The sequence below is a fragment of the Periophthalmus magnuspinnatus genome, chromosome 9 (genome assembly GCF_009829125.3).
Source record: "Periophthalmus magnuspinnatus isolate fPerMag1 chromosome 9, fPerMag1.2.pri, whole genome shotgun sequence".
In the NCBI taxonomy this organism is placed as follows: Eukaryota; Metazoa; Chordata; class Actinopteri; order Gobiiformes; family Gobiidae; genus Periophthalmus; species Periophthalmus magnuspinnatus.
In genome coordinates, this window is record NC_047134.1 from 27,571,190 (window position 1) to 27,590,916 (window position 19,727).

Genomic DNA, 19,727 nt, shown 5'->3' on the forward strand with positions numbered 1-19,727 from the left:
CTCTTGCTATTTGTAACTCATTAGCAATGCAAAGCTAACATGCTAACTATTACAAATGACCATTAATATGGTCTGTCGAGCTGCAAATCTACAGGAGTTAAAATGACTTGATTTATTGGCTTATTAGACCCCTGAATCTGAACATACGCATACAGATCTAAACTACAGGGTTAGTCGTCTTTATGCAGAATAAAACAGGAGATGCTGTTTGTAAAGGAAATTATGGTACTTCAAAAACATTTGCGATCTGCTAACTAGTGATTTTGATTTTTCAATTGCAAAGGATATTTCAAGACTTACTAGGTCATAAACTAGTTAAACCTACTCAAAACAAGATGCTGCTTCCAAAAAACTCATTTTAAACTTCTGTAGATATATTTTTGCAGTGTAAGTCATTAGCCTGTCCTGTCCTTTACTTTACTTTTGAAACAGCGTTTTGTCACGTCGCACAGAGAGAATTATTCTATAGCAGCTTTAAATGGTCTGTAACATGTATCACTCTTGTTTTGAGCTCACTAAATCATTGTATTTTTTCTATTTATTATATTTATTTACAATACTGTGATTATTTTGTCTTTGTCTATTGTGTCTTCAGTATTACAGAGTGACGTCATATCTGAGAACATTTGGGGTAGCAGCAAGAGTCAAGTATCTGCTACTAAACCAAATCTTGAATTGGACTAAAATAGATCAAAAATACCATTAAAGGTCCTATATTATGTTAAATGTACTTATTTTTATGTTCAAAAACATCAAAAACATACCTGCAGTTGTGTTTTGTTTCATTCACACTGGTTTGATTAACCCTCTATTTAGGTTTCTATCATAATACTTTCACCTTATATTAGGTGGTGATCCAAAAACTGATCCTGTGTTTTTATTTTCACTAAACACTGCTTTTGCCATGGCTCAAACTGTTTTGTTAAATTGGCTATAGGTAACTTTGAAAATGACAGCTATTGTTTTCAGCCTCCTTTAAAATGTATTCCCTCCATAGGCAGGGCGAGTCCTTACGCTCTCCACCGGTAACCATGTCCAAAAAAAATTAATTAAAGAGGGGGTATTATGGAAAATTGATTTTTTTTTTAGCTTTCTACCATGTTATAACATTCTGTCATCAGAAACATGCATGAAGAGGTTTTGGATGTCATCCAAGCATGAGTAATTTAGCAATCTCAGTTTTGTTTTAGCGAGGACCCTTTTCGAACCCTCTGTACAGTGAGCTATAAGATTCTGTCCAGTGGTTAGCCCAAAAGCCTACGTCACCTATGCTCCCGCAATTTGTCATAAATATACAAATGGAATTATAATACCCCCTCTTTAAGGCAAATTAAGGTGTACTTATTAAAAAGTGGTACCCTTTTAATTATGTAACATTCATCCATCCAATTGTTTTGTTTTCTAATTTAAAGTATTTTTAGATGTTATAATGCATTTATTTAAAGTGTGTGAATCAGTTTGTATATAGTTCAAATGTGTAAATAATGCATAATACAAGACCTTTAAGTGTATTTGTTGTCAATACGATCTCAGGTCTCTTTTATGCAAAGACAGCACAGATGTGGCTCTATATTTGGTTTTGTGCATGTTTCAGACTGTATAGGCTGCGTTCACTTCACAACCTTCTTTTTCTACAAGTTTATGTCATATTTTAAGAGGCTTATACCAATTTGCTGTTTTTGAAAGAAATAAAATCCCCAAATGTTGAACCATATATTTTGTTAGGGATTTGGTCCCAAAAAAATGCCATATTAAAGGTGCAGTATGTAACTTTTCAGTTGAGGGTTTCTGCCACCTGCTTCTCTCCATAGAGGTGTTATTAACTTTGCCTAGAATGTTCCATGGTAAGGCATGAATCACATTCATCTTGCGTACTCATTTGGGGTTTTTTTGCTCAAAAGTATTGCATTCTTAGTGTGATCGGGGGTCGCATCAAACCTGTAACTTGGTCTGGTAGCATCACCTGTAGCCTATTTGTCTATGGAGATAAGTTTAACAGTAGCTTAATTGGTCCTTGTTCAAAACCTGCGTTTTACATCAACATCATTGGTCGAGCGGTCAGACTCACTCACCCATAGGTTCCCATAGCTTCCATAAATGAATGCTGTTGTTGTGTCCTTGGACAAGACACTTAACCCTCCTCATCCTCAGTACACTGGTGTATGAATGTGTGTATGAATGTGTGTATGAATGAACAAACCCATTGCATTTCCATGGACACAAGCAGGTGACTGATCCTCACTTAAAAACTTTACATAGTGTGTTTTTAAGTGTACTGGCGGAGAGTTATTAAACATAAACCAGGTCAACAAATCTGCAATCTGCAAGTGAAACACAAATCCCACCATAGGATTCTGACCTGTCTCCAGCTCAGTTTAAACTATTGGCTCATGGAATGTTGTGATGTCTCATGAAACCAGCCTATCAAATTGTCACTATTGTTTTATTGTTTTGCTTTTTATTTAAACTGACTCTCACTCATTCAGTCTGCTCTGGGAGATTTGAAAAATAAAAGAAAATGAATTATACCCCAAGTAGTGACCCCCTCCCTCCCTTCCTTCCTCCTTCCCTCCTTTTGGGACAAACCAGGCCTTATGAACTTTGTGAGTGAACATTTTGAATGTTTGTATGTTCTCAAATAAAAAAAAACAAATGAATTGTTTTATATGTTAATACTGCCACAATACAGCTCCCAAATAAATGATTAAGTACCTTAAGATACAGTGTGGTGTGGTGAATATTTGAACCAACTTTTGACATTTTAACCTTGTCATTTTGGTTCCTCTTCCCACTGTGAGTAGGTCTACAAGTGACAAAAGCTTTATGTTGACATTATGAAATAATTTGAACATTTGGGTTTCTTGCAGTGCTTCTTCAGATATGATTAAATTTGTCTCATTTTTGTGTCAATCCTTTAGTAAGGTACTTAGATAGAATTTTGACTTGCCTTCTCACCTCTGTATACACCTTAAATACCCTTCACCTGATTTTTACTGTATATTTAAAATGAACAGTTTTTTCATGTTTTTAACATTTTGCAACTTATTCCTCACTTACCTTATGCATTCAGACCATCCTAATTATTCCCCACAATGAGTTTATAAGCTCTTTTCTTAACTTTTAGAGCTCAAAGTGGAGTTTTGCTCTGATGCTAAAGCTATCATCAACTAGCATGCTATTTGCTGTTCGTAATTGTTGGACAACGTAGATGCAGACAGTACACAGTGGACTTATTTTTAACCTCAAGAGTTGTTCATACAATATATCTGTACCAGGGTAAGACAAACTTTGCTCAAATACATGTGGAAAAAATGGCACAGGGCCTTTAATTAGCATGCAATGATGAACTGCATATAAAATTATATTAGCGCAATTCTTACACAAAGTAATTCAAAGTGCTTTACAGAATAAGAAAGACATTAAAATCACAATACAACTAATTAAAACATAAATAATTATAAATAATCATCATAAAATGAACATTAAAAGATAAGAGAGCAGAACAAAAACCTTTCAGTCATATGAGCCTGGATTTAAACATTGTCAAAGGAGAGGCTTGTCTCGTCTCACATGTTCAGGAGGATTGTTCCAGGTTTTAGCTGCATACAATTGACACACAGCTTCCCCATGTTTAGTCCTGACTCTGGCACCAGCAGGAGGCCGGTCCCTGAAGTCCTCAGAGTGTGAGATGGTTCATATGGCACTAAAATGTGGGAGATGTACTTTGGTGCTGGTCCATGGAGAGACTTGTTCACAAGCAGAGCTGCTTTAAAGTCTATTCTCTGAGCCACAGGAGCCAGTGCAAAGATCTAAGCACAGGACTGGTTCTAGTCAGGACCCGAGCAGCAGCGTTCTGGATGTAGTGCATTTGTCTTAAGGCTCATTTGGAGAAGCCAGTGAGCAGGACGTTACAGTAGTCTAACCTACTAGAGACAAATGCATAAATAAGTCTCTCCAAGTCTGGCTTTGACAGTATACCTTCAATTTTTCAATGTTTTTTAGGTGGTAAAAAGCTGCAGATGTTATTGATTTGATGTGGCTGTTAAAGTTCAAGTCTGAGTCCATTATTACCCCTAGATTTCTAGCCTGATTTGAAGGTTTTAGAGAGAGACTGGAGGTGACTGCTGACACTTTCTCTATGTTTCTGTGGCCAAAGATGATGACTTCAGTCTTGTCTGAGTTTAGCTTGAAAAAAGTTGTTTTGCATCCACACACTGATCTGTTGGATGCAGTGACAGAGTGAATCCACTGGTCCATATTCACCTGCTGCAGTGAGACATAGATCTGAGTGTCATCTGCAGAGCTGTGGTTGGACACATTATTGCTGTGTATTAAATGACCTAACAACAACATGTAGAGGTTGAACAACAGGGGGCCCAGGATAGACCCTTGGGGCACCCCACAGGTCAAGGACATTTTATCTAGCGATCTCTCCTGGGGCCTATTCGAACCCTCCTTACAGTTAGCAGCACAATTCTGTCCAAGGCTTTCCCCACAAGCCTGTGTCACTCATACTCACACACAACAATTCTCCATAAATATACAAAAGTATGATATAAAACAACACACTACAACTTTACAAACCTGATACGATGTGCAATAGTTTCATTAGCAGATGGACACCAATTGTAATGTGATAGTGCTGTGAAGGGGGAGAGACTTAGCATGAAGAGCAAAGTGAGGGGAGACTCAGAGCATTAAAAACAAAACTGAAACTTATTAAACATCTTAATACATTGTTTTCAGCAAATATAGCATTGACAAAACAATAAAAGGTAACATGGCGATATAAATATGTTATGTGTTAGCAATTAACACCAATACAAGTAAAATATCCTCTCTTTAACGCTTTTCTGCTCTGGTTATGAAAACAATTCTCTCATCTTTATCTTATCGAGACAGTTACAGAATCACTTTAGTTAACACGCTCTGGAGCCCGTGCAGCCCTATCATTTTTTAGGACAGTCATGAGTTTAGCAGCATTTGTTTTGGGTGTGATTTTATCCATTTTATGAGCACTGCAAAAAAGGAACAACTAAAAGAAGTAAAGAAACTAGAATTTAAAGAGTTGTGTTTTGTTTCATTCTTACATGTTTAACACACAAGACCTGCATATTCAGGCTGAGTTCTTTTCTCAAACAGAAAACACTGTGTTCCACTCTGTGATGTCATGTGGTAATACACGAAGTAGAATCATTTGGATCATTTCAGCCCTGGAACTGTCAACCTCTACTGAACTAAAGGTAAAAGGTAGCCGTGAATTTGAAAACTATCACTTTATAACACCACAAGGTGGAACAGAGCATTTGTAGACAGACTAATAATACAGGATTACTCAGACATGTGTGAATGAAACAAAACACAACTCCAGATATGTTTTGATGAGGTAACAACATTATAACATGGCTTTCTTAAAGGTAATATAGGACCTTTAATAATCTGATTTTTTGTAGGTTTTCATGTTTTTTACTTGGTTTGGTGGGATAGCACCTGTAGTAAATATTTATTATAGTTTTACATCAGGTAAGTGACAGTTTGTGGAAAAAGTTGAAAATGCAGGAAGTAGCAGTGAGTTTGCAAACAGAATACCTCTACCTATGTCATCAATTTAAAATAGTCAATATAAAGCTAAACTGTGGAACATTCCAGGCAAAGCAGTAACATTTCCCTGAGTCAAGCAGGTACCAGACACTCAAAAGTTTCATAGTGCATAGTTAAGTAATTTTAAAGCCACAGCATGTAACTTTTTACCCAATAGATAGACTAAAATAAAAGTGTTTTGTTTTTTTTTTCATTTTGGTTGTGTTTAATGCGCTGAAAAACTTATAAACATACCTTCTTACTTGGAATGGGATTGCATCTCCACAAACCTGACGCTTATTTGGCCTGGAAGTGGGTCTCCTTCTGTTTGTTTCCATGGAAATGTTGGTCCTTTGGCTATAATGTTCCACAGTATGACATAAAACCTATCTATTTACATGGAGAGTGTTCTGAAGTATGGTTTTAACTTTCTACTTTCATTGAGAAAGTTACACACTGTATTTTTAACAATGAAGATGTATTGTTGAAGAAATGTATTTTTTGCAGTGTGTTGTGAAGGAGGGAGGGCGAGGTATTAAAGGAGGTAGGCAAACATTTTGGCACAGTCTTGAATTGGACTTAAAGCGACGTGTTCAAACTATGTAAACTTTTTTTTTCTTTTTTAAAAGTTTTTTGAATTATGTAAACTTAATGATTGATTTAATTTATAAAACAAGATTAATAGATTATTTAGTTTATTCCAGTTACAAGTTATGGTAGATAGAAATTCAATTACAACAACATGGACAAAGACGACCGTACATACCTGCGTTCCTTGTTCTTTGCTTACGACCTTGATGATTCTGGGAAGATAGAGAGGGGGGAATTTTTGGCCATCTGTCAGGAACTTTGTATCTCCGCAGATGAGGGGGGTCGGATATTTGAGGGTCTGGACGTGGATGGAGATGGAAGTGTCACTTTGGAGGAGTTTCTAAGAGGGTTTAAGAAACGCCGAAACCAAGAAGATGAAGAGATCGAACCAGAACTGGAACTACCCAAGGACAAGAAGGACAATGTGAAAATCAGGTAGGACAATTTACTCAATGCTTTTATTTAATTTGTTTTATTTGGGCTTAGTCCTGGTTTAGAGATGATTTTGTCCTGGTTTAGTCTTGTATTATTCCCGTCTTAGTCCCAGTTTAGTCCAGATTCAGTCCTGGTTCAGTCCTGATTCATTCCAGGCTCAGAAAAATGGTAAGGGCACTTTCCTGATCACACCACTGCATTGTATTTTTGTGTCCTTAGGCAAGACATTTAACTCATCTTAGCTCTGCTATTGAAAAACATGAGTGGCAGTGTTTGGAAGAGCGAATGTAGAACAATGATGGAGATCAGCCCATGGCCACAATCCAGTGTGTTGTTTCGCATGTGTGTTCCTTAACTAGACCTGCCAAGATAATTATTTTATCGACTTATCGTTCAGTGCATGAAAGCTGGAACAATATTTTTTGAGGGGCAATATTTATCGTGTGTACAGTTTCCTTGCACTGCTGGGGAATTTTTGGTTATTTTTTGGCAATATGATAAGATTTAAGCCATCAAAGATTGATTTAATTACCTTTATGCCATTTTACAGATGCAAACTAAGTATTAAAGTGTTTCAATCTGCTGTTTATTTATTGCAGCTCATGTTTTTTTCACAATATTGTAGATTTAGAATAGTTTTTGTGGTTTAAATCTGCTTTTGGGTTATTGGGTCAGTGGCATAAATTAGTTTCAATATTATCGCTTATCGTCTATATTTACTGAACTTAGCATATTAGCATAAATCAAATTGGTTCAAAAAATCAAAAAGATGCAAGGATGCACTTTAACACTTCTCAAATATATATTTGAGAAGTGTTAAAGTGAGTAGAATAGCCAAAAATGTACTCAATATTACTAGCCTATATGGAATATTAATTAGTAGAAATCTAAATAAACACACAGGTATAAGCAAGAATAAACCATTTGGTGAGGACATTACTCCAGTACTGAGTATGGACAAAAACTAGCCATATATGAATCAATAGGTAGTGGTGGAACTTAACTAAGTAAAAGTATTGTACTTAAGTACAAATTTTAGGTATCTGTACTTCACTTAATTTTAAAGTGGATACTTTTTACTTTTACTTCACTCCGTTTGAGAGCAGTATCTGTACTTTCTACTCCACTAGATTTTTTAACTGGACTGAAAAGTAAAAGTATTTATCATTACTGTCTGAGACCTGCTGAAAAGCCTAAAGGGTTTATCTTTACCACTTTCATAGTTTAAGCAAACAAATAAAATATACAAATAAAAACATGTAGGAATGAAACTATTGATTTAATTATTTCTATTGAACAAATTTCAGCACAAATCTTTATCAAAATCACCACATTTGAAACCTTATAAGACCTCAAAATCAGCAGAAAATACTTTTACTTTTTGCATTTTTAAACAAGTAGGCTACTTGAATACTTTTACTTAAGTAAATTTTTGAAGTCTTACTTTTACTTGTTTTTTTTTTTTTTTTCCTCAAGTATCTTTGCTTTTACTCAAGTTACAAAATAGAGTACTTCTTCCAGCACTGTCAGTATATGTCTTTGAGATGCCCAAATCCACTTTAAACATATTTACATTGAAACTAGCTTACTTAACTAAAGCTTCACTGTTATTGTCGTACCTGCTGAGTCCACTAGGCTGATATGAAAGTTGTGTCATATGTTAATTCTGCGTTGGCTTTATTTTATTAGGCCTATTTAATAGCCTGAACCCCCAAATTCCCCATGACTTCCTTGTGAATATTCCTAGGATGTTTTCACAGCTTAAATCCACATTCATACTTACCATATGTCATCTGTCTCCTCCGAATGTTGAACAAAGGGGAGTGGACCGTTTGTTTAAAGTCATGTGAGGCGTTTGCGCACGGGAGGATTTCTTTTATATTTACTTTTACCTTAGAAATGGAACAGATGCACATGGATATCCTACCAGTCTGTATTCGTTTATGTTCTGAAGAGCGGTAGGAAGTTGGAAAAGTTGAAGTTTTAAGTGATCAGCTTGGACCTATTTGTTACCGAATTTTATTGTGTTAGCAGAGGTATTTTTTGTGCGCTAAAAAGTTGTTGAAAGTTGAGGGTTTGTTTTTTTTAATGATCACCTTGAATTTTTTTTTTCTCATAAACGCACCTTAACGTATGGCGTAACGTAACGGATAACGTAGCTTATTTCTCACCCAAAAAGTTGTAGAAAGCACTAGAAAGTTTCAAAACCGACTTATTTTTCTGGAATTTATTGAGTTTTGAGTGTTAATTATTCAGCATTTTGTTTAGAAACGCCTTCTTCTTTCTTGTTCCTCCATCCCTCCTCCATCCAGGGGCATGAGCGCGGAGGAGCATGCCCGGTTACGTGCTCTCTTTGACGCGTACGACGTGGACAAGTCTGGGCGGATCGAGAGGAGCGAGTTTTTGACCATCTGCGCCGAACTGCAGGTGCCCACAGCGGAGGCGCAGCGGATATTCCAGCGGTTGGACGCGGATAGCGACGGTACCGTGAGCCTCGGGGAGTTTGTGAGCGGCTTCCAGCAGCGCTACGGGGCCGACATGGGCGACGCCGAGCTGGGAGACGAGTGCGCCGCCTGGGATGGGTTCGAGAGGAGGCTCGGGGACCAGGCCAAGTTTATCCCCAGGTGAGAAACACGGATGATTTCAAAGTCAGTTTCTTAAAAAGTTGGTTTAAAGGGATATCTAGAATTATAATGAAGGGATGTTTTCCTTATTTACCCGGGATAGTCCCAGTTTTGAGAGCCGTGTCCCCTCTTCCTGCAGTTTTATACAAAAACATTGATTTGTCTAGTTTTATACTAGAAATTCCACATGTGTCTCCATCTTTGGCCAGTCTGATCCCTGCCAACAGTGAAGAGGGCAATATACTATCATTTGTTTAGCCAAAATACAAAAAATGTGCTTTAAAATTAACATAAGGCAAAAAAAATACAAGAATGGACAGTAATAATTAGCCTATACCAACCAACCCAACCCTTGTGTGTCCCAGTTTTGAATTTCGAAAGTCTGATCACCCTAAAGTGCAAATTACTTTACTCTTTACATTTTTAAACTAGTAGGCTACTTTAATGCTTTTACTTAAGTAGATGTTTGAAGTGATGCTTTTACTTTTTTTTTTTTTTTGCTCAGTATCTTTACTTTTACTCGCGTAACAAAATTGAGAACTTCTTCCACCAACTGTCAATATGTGTGTTTTTACATCAGTTAAGCGACTGTTTGTGGGGGAAAAAGTACAGAAATACAGGAAATGGGCCTAGTGCCAAGTTCTTAAACAGAATCCCTCTATCCATGTCATCAGCACCCAAAGCTCCATCCAAAATACAGGGGCAATTTTAAGAAAATAAAACAGTTTTCTGACAGTTTAATAATTTAGTTGTTTTTTGTTTTTTTGTTTTTTTTTCATCGTCTAATCATAACTATTGTGCGATTTAGACGTGTTTTGGCCCTTCTTAACACTATGGTTGCTTGGTAACTATATGTTTTAGTAAAATCTTTGATGATAACTTGGTGAAATGCTCTTCAAGCTACTACAGTACTATGGGCCTGTTTTTGATTACTGGTCACCAAAACAGTTTTATTAATCATTATCTTTATTTATAAACCAGCAGGATGTTGGGGTGAAATACTGAGAGAAAAAGGCTGGGAACTGCTTTGATGGAGCTAGGACTTAAATTATGTTTTTGGTTATTAGAGGAAACTACAGTGGCTCCCAAAGTTTAATTTTAAAAGAATGGTCGAAATGAAAATTATTTGAATATAAAATCTACATTTCACATCCATATTAATGTTTCTACAGGGTCATTTTGGCATGAATTGTGTCACTGTTAGTAAAGGCAATAAGTGACTAATTTCTGAAAAAAAGGGTGCTATATCTAATTGTGATTTTTCAGACAAGCATTACAATTAGATTTGCAATTCATGTTTTAATAATAGGATTCTGTCTAAAATTTGCATTTTAAATGCAAGAATTAAACAAAGATTAGACAAAAAGACTGGAATATGAACTGACAAACTAATACAAGAATTGAATTTCAGAACATGTTTGTACAGATGTAAACTAGAGGGTTAGTTGTTTTGTTGTTTGTGGGGGACGTATGGTACTTATAATCCATTTAAACTGTAATTTAAATTTGATTCCAATTACTCTTACAGACAGTCCTACATGAAATGTGTAAAAATTAATGTATTAGTTGAGTATCAGACAACTGTGAAATTACTAAAATAAGTACCTGAAGTTCACAAGTTGTTGTTTTTTTTCCCTTTTCAGTTTCAATGAGCTCTTTTTGCAGCATTTTTAAGTATTTTTGATTATTTGACCACCTCTAATTTGCTTTCTTTCTCTGGTGAGGGGAGCTGAAAACTATTTGTATATAAAAATGTTATAAAATGTACAGACTGTACCTATTATGGCAGATGCTGATCGTTTAGAATTTTTGGGCTGATGTGGGAGACTGATTTTGATTATTTTGGCAAAATATCTATCTTAAATTTATGACAAATTCACCCACAGCCCTTTTTTACCACAAATTATAAGACAGTAGTGTAGTCATGTTTTCTGCAGTTATCTCTTCGCATTAAAGTGTTAAATAGAGATTTATGTGTATTCTTTAGTCAGCAGGTCGGCCAAAACTAAATATCAGCCTCTGCTTGAGATTGGTGCCAGCCAATATGGTGAAAAGAGTAGGTATCGGCCAACCGGCTAAACGCAATAAGTGACTTGTTTACTACAAAATAGCATTTGATAAATCTTACAAGCATTTTGTGATTGCGATTAAATTTGCAATTTATTTTCCATTAAAAGTTCACATTTTCATCAGCCTTAAGTCTCAAGTCTCAAAATATACACCAAGCTTTATATTAACACTTTAATTTGAAGAGATAACTGCATAAAATGCGACACAGCTCTCTTAAAGGTTTGTGATGAAAAAGGGCTTGAGGGAGGGCATTTGTAGCAAATTTAAATGACAGAATTTGGGGGAAATAATCTAGATCACCCTTAAATATTAGCCTAAAATATCGACTGTCATATTCTAAACAATCGGTACTGGCCATGAAAAAAAACCTATTATCAATACTCTATAAACAATATACGTGTATATTCAAATTTTGCATATCATCACGAAAATATTCACAATATGATCTATTCTTCTGATAGCCTGCCCACCTTTTGTCTGCAGAAGTTTGGCTTCTCTGGTGAGGAGGATGTTATGGTGCAGTTTAAAGTGTTGGACATGTAAATTTGACTCTCTGATAGCTGCAGCTCCATATGGAAATGTGTGGGACTGACTTCAGACAAGAGAGCAGCTAGAAAAAAGTTCACACAAAACAACATTTAACCCAACCAATATACAGATGCATTCAAAAAAAATTATAGAACATCAAAAATCAAATGTTATGTCGTGCAACCATGCATTCTTAAAGTGAGCTGCTTGCCTCTACACGGATCTGACCTATAACTTTGCTTGGTAGCATACTGTGGAACATTAGACAATTTATACTCCTTGGCATTTAATACAAGTTAGACAGGATATCTTGGTGTTTGCTTATGTATCGTATAATCTGTATAATTTTATATATATATATATATATATATATATATATATATATATATATATACACACACACACGTTTCTAAGACCTTGGTGGAAAAAGAGCCATGTTGCAGCAAAACGTCCATAGAATTGCATTAGCCAAAACGATGTAAAAACGTAAACAAAACTATTGTGAAAGAACTTGAAAAGCTGCTGGGTCATTACAGGTAAATGCATTTATCACTATGGGGTTGGGCAGTATGACAGAATACACACACTTGCATACACAGACACACACGCATACACACACTTTTTTTATTCAATTTTATTTAGTCGTATTGAAAACAAATACAATTGCTTTATATATAATTTCTACTGTGAACATGAACAACAGACTTTTAACAGAAAAATAGACAACTTTCTTCCTCCAAAATCTTCCATCTGCTCCAGACCACTTGCTTTCACTGACAGGATTGGCTGTGGACCTCTCCATTAAAAAGACCCAAACTAAACCAAGATGATTCATGACTACACTTTGCTAATTTGTTCAAATCTTTGTAAAGTTTTGCACAAATATAAGCAAAACTCAAAGAAACAATCTAAATAACACAGGACAACTCCCTTTTTGGTAAATACAAAATTTCACAAGAGCAGCCTCCATTGAACTTAAGCTACACCTTTATACTTTATTATGATTTTTCTTTCTGTAATCAGAAAAATTATTTCACTTATATAAATCAAGATTCAGTTTCCATTTTAAATAATTTAACTGAAGAAATATGAACTGATGAACCAATTCAAGAATCAAATATTTGTTGAGGTGTGAACTACAGGGTTAGCAGGTTTTATACACAACTATAACCTCATTTTGTTGTTTGTAGAAGTCATTATATTACCTAGAAATATAAGTACCTCTCAGCTTTGAAAACCAGATGCCCTGCCTGATATAACCTATTGTGACTGGAAAGTTTATCATCATGCATGACGTTCTTGTTTGTTGCTCCAATCCATTCGAGTGCATAGATAAATATAGATATGAAAAACTTCACAGTAATAGGCCTTTCTCCACTAAACATGCGCTCACCTAGTAAAGTGCAGTAGCTTTATAATGAAATTACTCACATTAAAATGACAGGTTGCCCTAATAGTGTCGTAGTGGGGTTCTTTTGGCTCTTGTTTCCCACTTCTACCTAAAATAAGTATTTTTCCAGCTAGGTACTCCTGATTTAAGCCTAAATCAATATCTGGAGAGAGCATTGCTAAGCCTGTCATGATAACAAATTTTGAAGATTGATATATAAATTTCAATGATAAACAATAATATTGAAACTAGGACTTCCACTTTGTGGGACACAGATTACACACAGATTACTTTGATTTCCCCTCCACTCATTGCGCGTAGGTCTTGGGCCCCACAGCACAGGCGCTACTCGCCTCATGCACTACTACGTTAATAAAGAAAAAGTATTAAGACTCTCTAGTGAGAGAGGTGGACTTTCATACAACGGCTCCCTACAGCACATCTTTCCAGACATCCCCCCAGAAGAACTTTTATCAATGTTGGCTGTGATGGGAGTTTTTGAGAGTGTGAAGGAGTTGGAAGAAAAAACAACCCCGTCAAAGTCAGCATCACTGTGCCCACTGCCACAATATCCCGTGGAATCAGCTATCTGGGAATCTGCTCATGAAATCCATGACAGGCCTGAGGTTCCTGAGACAGGGTCACCAGAGGTACAAGATGTTACTGAGGTAGAGACACCAAATGTACCAGATGTTACCGAGGTGGAACACACCAGATGTACCAGATGCCAACAAGGTGGAGATACCAGAGGTATCGGATGTTACCGAGGTGGAGATACCAGGGGTATCGGATGTTGCCGAGGTGGAGATACCAGAGGTATCGGATGTTGCCGAGGTGGAGATACCAGAGGTATCGGATGTTGCCGAGGTGGAGATACCAGAGGTATCGGATGTTGCCGAGGTGGAGATACCAGAGGTATCGGATGTTGCCGAGGTGGAGATACCAGAGGTATCGGATGTTGCCGAGGTGGAGATACCAGAGGTATCGGATGTTGCCGAGGTGGAGACACCAGAGGTATCGGATGTTGCCGAGGTGGAGACACCAGATGTACCAGATGTGACCGAGGTGGACACAACACAGGTACCAGATGCTACCAATGTGGAGACACTGCTGGTAGCAGATGCTACCAAGAAGGAACTCTCCATTATTGACCATATAGTACAAGAACTCTTACTAATGTTGGTTGCAATGGGAATTTTGGAAAGTGTAAAGAGGTATCAGTTGAAACCCAAGGGAGACTTCAGCAGATGGAGTCCAAAATGAGCTACAGACCAATCAACCAGATGCTCAAATGTCTCAACATCGAGCTCAAGGCATTTCAAAGCCGAAGACAGCTGTGTCCCTTTTTTTAGAACAAGGGTGGGTGCTCTTGTTTCCCACTTCGACCTAAAACAAGTATTCCTCCAGCTACTCCTGATCAAGCTTAAATTAAAATGATCTAAGGGTGATATTCTGTGCTATTCTCCTGTGGTTCAGAGAGTACAGTTTAAAGCAGCTCTGCCTGTGTACAAGTCTTTACATGACCCAGCAGCTACATCCATCATGATAACAAATTTTGAAGCACGATATATCACTATAGAGATGTACTAAAATAAACGATAATATTGAAACTATGGACACAAAAGCAATAAATCAGGAGAATAACCATGAAGACATTTTAAATAGACACTGTCATTCAAAAGGACTGACCTGCAACACCCAAAATTAGCCAAAAGAAGCAATAATTAGCCATAGAAATTATTTATTCAACTCTCTACAGCTCAAATCTGATTGTATTGCATAAAAATGGTTGAAATTGCCCCACTATTGCAAAGATATTGTACATCCCCAAAAATAATTGTTCCAGTTTTCATATATTGAATGATAAGTCTGTATAGTAATTATCATGACAGGCCTACTCACACCAAAGTACAACTCCCACATGAGTGTGAGATGGTTCATATGGCACAGAGGACTTCTGGGGCCAGCCTCCTGCTGGTGCCCAGAGTCAGGACCAAACATGGGTAAAATAAGTTTTATGTGATTGTGGAGGTTGGAAATACGAGCATGCCAGGAGAATACCAGGAGAGAGTTAGGCCTGTCACAACAACATATTTTGAAGTTTGATATATTGCTGAAGTAAATATAAATGATAAAATTGATTAATTTATGCCACTAACACAACAACCCAAGAGACGATTTATACCACAAAAACTAACCATATTGTTAAAAATCATGAGCTGCAATAAATAAACAGCAGAATGAAGCACTGAAGTGCTTCATTTGCATCTGTAATGAGTCATAGAAGTTATTTATGGCTTAAATCTTATCATAGAGCCCAAAAATTTGTAGTTCAAAGAAAAAGTAACCCAATAAATACGGACCCAAAAAAATATTATTCCAACTTTCATATATTGAATGACACGTTTACCGTCTGTCTCTGCTGATTTTTGCATATTTTAAATAATAAGTAAAAAATTATGTCATGGGGACCTCGTTTTTGTAAATGATGGGTGTGCGTTCTTATTTTAGTCCCCACAGTGTCACCAATACCCGCCCACCAGAAAAGTTGCACAATGCACCTTTAATAGGCGTCTGAAGTAGTTCTATTTGTGTGTTTTCTGGAACATATTATCTCTAAGGGCTCTCATAAGATGGTCCCTCACGCCACACAGATCATTGATTATCACAGTGTTTCTGGTTTGAACATTGCTCCCCATTTGAACAGAACAGAGTGGAGCAGTCAGCTGAGAGGGGCATGAATCACTCCAATAGGCTTTAATGAAGGAAGAGGTCTGTCCACAATAAAACCAAACCTAATGATGTTATCTCCGGTCTCTCAGTGTAAGGACATGGGTGCTGCTCCAACACGTCAGATGATAGCGACTTAAATAAGTAGACTATAACATTTTTAACATAACGACCTGTATGTAGCCTGCTTTCTTACAGTTTTAAGAAGGTACTACAAACACAACTTGACCTGGGTTGCCAGACCCTTAACCTGAAGGTAGAGGACACTTGGACTGTCACGATCACACATTTTGAAGTGCGATATATTACTAAAGAATATAGACAATCAACAATAATATTGAAACTCATTTATGCCACTGGCACAATAGCCCAAGAACAGATGTATACCACAAAACCTATTCTAAATCTGCAATATTTAAAATTGCAATGCAATAAACAAATAACAGAATAAAACACTTTAGTACTTAGTTTGCATCTGTACCGAGTCATACAAGTTGTTAATTCAACATTTTATGGCTTAAATCTTATTGTATAGCCAAAAAATAATCACCTTTTTTTTTTCTCCCAAGCGAAAGTCCCCATGATAAATATTGACTCTAAAAAAATCTTGTTCCCACATATATTGACCTATAAGTTGATATAGTAATTATTGTGAGAGGCTTAGAATACTCATGTCTCATGTGAAAGCTCAGAGCCTCCAGAATTCACTCACTGAGCTGCAGAGCCTGCATTACTAGCACTGATTCATGATTGGCTGCAGGTGCCGGGGTTTAGGTAGTGATCATTCAGATCAGAGAGTCCTTTTAGGCTTAAATCAACTGGATTTCTGCATTGAAACTGGCAACCCAAATGAGAGACTCATGTAAGGCTCATTCTGCTTTCTGAGAAACCTTGAGACAGTGTTTCCCATAGATCTGATTAAGATTATGGTGGCACAAATAATTTTGTTTGAATTATTTTATCTCTTTCAGTTTGTGGAGTATAAATATCACTTGCTCCCTTTTATTTAACTTTTAAGCAGGCATTTTTGACCAGTGTAGTCTCCTTTAAAAGTCTATGATAATACAATGAGCAACAAAGTCTTGTGTATTAGCATGTTAGCTGTTGTTGTTGTTGTTGGCTTTAAAGTCATCGCAGTGACTAATTATGATGCTCTAAATGCATAAGGTAAGTGGGGAAAACTTTGGACCACACTGCAAACTAGTTCTTTTTTCCACATTTTTAAGATGGTAAAAAACAGGTGCAGTGCTTTTAATATTCAAGTTGCTGACCTGTGTATGCACAGATTCTTTCACAAGACTTATTTTTACCATTTGATCATTCACATTATTCACTCTCCATAATCACATAATAGCTATTGTTTTTAGCCTCCTTTGCTTCATTTCCATATTTAGATTTCTATTTAGGGATGTCACAATTTATCTTTTTTATGACACAATATAGAAATCTTAATGATACAGTGTTTGTGAACATTTTAACATTAAAGAAAAAATATTCAAAAAAGTGTTAAGTAAATATAATCTCAACTAGCATCCCTGTTCTTATTAGATTGAATGATTGGTCTAACCCTGAAACAATTTCCTGGATCCTAGGAATACATTACATTTACAGTAAATAATGGTCATATACACTGTATATGTTCTGTAATATGGATTTACCTTTGCCATGAATGTCTAGAATGTTCCATAGTATACTGTGAAATTACATTAAATGTATTCATACTATGAGTGGGATTATTATCCACAGATCTGACCTTTTACTTGGTCTGATGGCAGCAGCTGCTTATCTATGTGGAGTTTTAAGCCATCCTGTGGAATATTCCAGATGAAGTTACATTTACATGCAGACAAGCAGGTGGCTCACAAATAATTACACAGTGCATCTTTAAACTTTTTGTGATACTCTGTTCTACCTTTATATATTGGATTTGTTTTAGGACAAACCAAGCGGCACTCCTGTACCAGAACCTAAGTCTGACGGAGCCTCGTCTCATCCCACAGTTTGAGAAAGTCCTCATGAACTTCACCAAAGAAATTCGACAGGTCAACAATGAGATGGAGAACCTGGCACTGGCCATCAAACGGTAAATAGGCAATCAACACAGCATATAACATTTATTCACTGTTATGTAATTACATTTATACAAGTTATGTAATCAGGACATACTGTTGCCATGGCAGGTCACATATTCTGTAGGTAGTTCTTGTGGTCAGAATATGTTTGCTGTGTACTGTCTGCATCAAATTCTAAACATTTTATTGTCTGTAAATCAGAAAGGGCATGTTAGCATACTGCTTGTTGTTAGCTTTGACCTATCAATGATTTGATATAATCAGAAAATCAGTGTATGAAAAATAAGACAATAAAACTCTATAGTGTAGAAAGTGTGTAGAAAAACCTTGTTTGTAACAATCTTGTAAGTGATCAGATAAATCCCATTTCACCTTTTTCACTGTACTTGTGTACTGTAAGTTCAAAACATTTAAGACTTTTGATCCTGTATAGGCATGGATCACTTTTATTTAACATCTGTTTGACTGTAAAAAGTGTATTGTCTGCAGAGCACAAGACCAGGCCACGATGCAGCTGAGTGAGATGGAGGAGGAGATGGACCATCGTATTCATGCTGCAGAGAGGAAGACCAGAGAACAAGTCTGTACTAAAACGGGACTGAACCAGGACTGAACCAGGACTGAACCAGGACTGAACCAGGACTGAACCAGGACTGAACCAGGACTGAACCAGGACTGAACCAGGACTGAACCAGGACTGAACCAGGACTGAGCCCAGGACTGAACCAGGACTGAACCAGGACTGAACCAGGTCAACAGTTATTTAGATAATAGAATTCCCTCTGTAAAGAACAAAATATACTTTGTTTTTTGTAGAAAAATCTGATTGTACCTGTAGTTTAGACCTCTACAAACATGTTCTGAAATACATGGGGGATTCTTGGACTATTTTTGTGTTGAAGTGCAATTATATTTATCTTGTGATATACTGTGCCCTCCATTCCAAAGGTGCTGCCTCACACTCAGATAAGAGTTTGTTGAGCTCATCCCTTAGAGCAAACAGAGCCTGTTCTGAATCATAGACACAACCAACCGCACCTCTGGAAACTGTAGCTACCAAATAACATGTCCAGGGAGGTTCATTAATCAAACTTTTATATTTAATTTCTGGGATTGGTTTTGCCTCAACAATGCTGGCAAATTTATCTGATTCACTTTTTTCCGACACAAGGGTGGCAATGTACACTTTAAAATCAAGATTCAGATCAGACTGTATATTTTAAACACGCCCAGTAGCCCAGTAGCATTAACAGAGATGGAGAAGGATCCTTTCTCTGTAAGTTTGTATGTTCTCGCCAGAACCAGTCATTTTTTTTTTTTTTTTTTTTTTTTCCAGTGATGTTTTTTTTTTTTTTTCCTTTTCCTATATGGATGGACCATACCAGGTCCCTGATTGGCTAATCCACCAATCCACCCATCAGTCACTCATCTGAAAACTTGGGAAATTCACCTGTGGCCAGACTCACATGTTTGTAAAGTATTGAAAAATTGTGTATTCTGGATCTCAGGCAAGTCCAGACCAAGACTAGCTCAACTTCTGGAGATGGGTGACTGTTCCTGACAGCTTGTCCCAGTGGCATTAAAAGATGGGTCAAATGCAGAGGACACATTTCCCTATGGGGACAATAAAGTTTACCGAAAAGAAGTGTGAACTACACTGCCTAGCCAAAAAAAAAAAAAAAAAGGTCACACTCGCTTCTACAATAT

At 36.7% G+C, this 19,727-nt stretch overlaps 1 protein-coding gene across 1 annotated transcript in view; it reads left to right on the forward strand.

Moving 5' to 3' along the window:
* The first annotated feature begins 6,297 nt into the window (after positions 1 to 6,297).
* Positions 6,298 to 19,727, forward strand: part of rasef (RAS and EF-hand domain containing) — a 32,241-nt gene continuing 18,811 nt past the window's right edge. The window contains exons 1-4 of the mRNA XM_033973334.2: positions 6,298 to 6,606; positions 8,919 to 9,230; positions 17,885 to 18,031; positions 18,510 to 18,600. Of these exons, the coding sequence (XP_033829225.2) occupies positions 6,323 to 6,606; positions 8,919 to 9,230; positions 17,885 to 18,031; positions 18,510 to 18,600 (834 nt within the window). The 5' untranslated portion in view covers positions 6,298 to 6,322. The remainder of the gene's footprint in view (positions 6,607 to 8,918; positions 9,231 to 17,884; positions 18,032 to 18,509; positions 18,601 to 19,727) is intronic.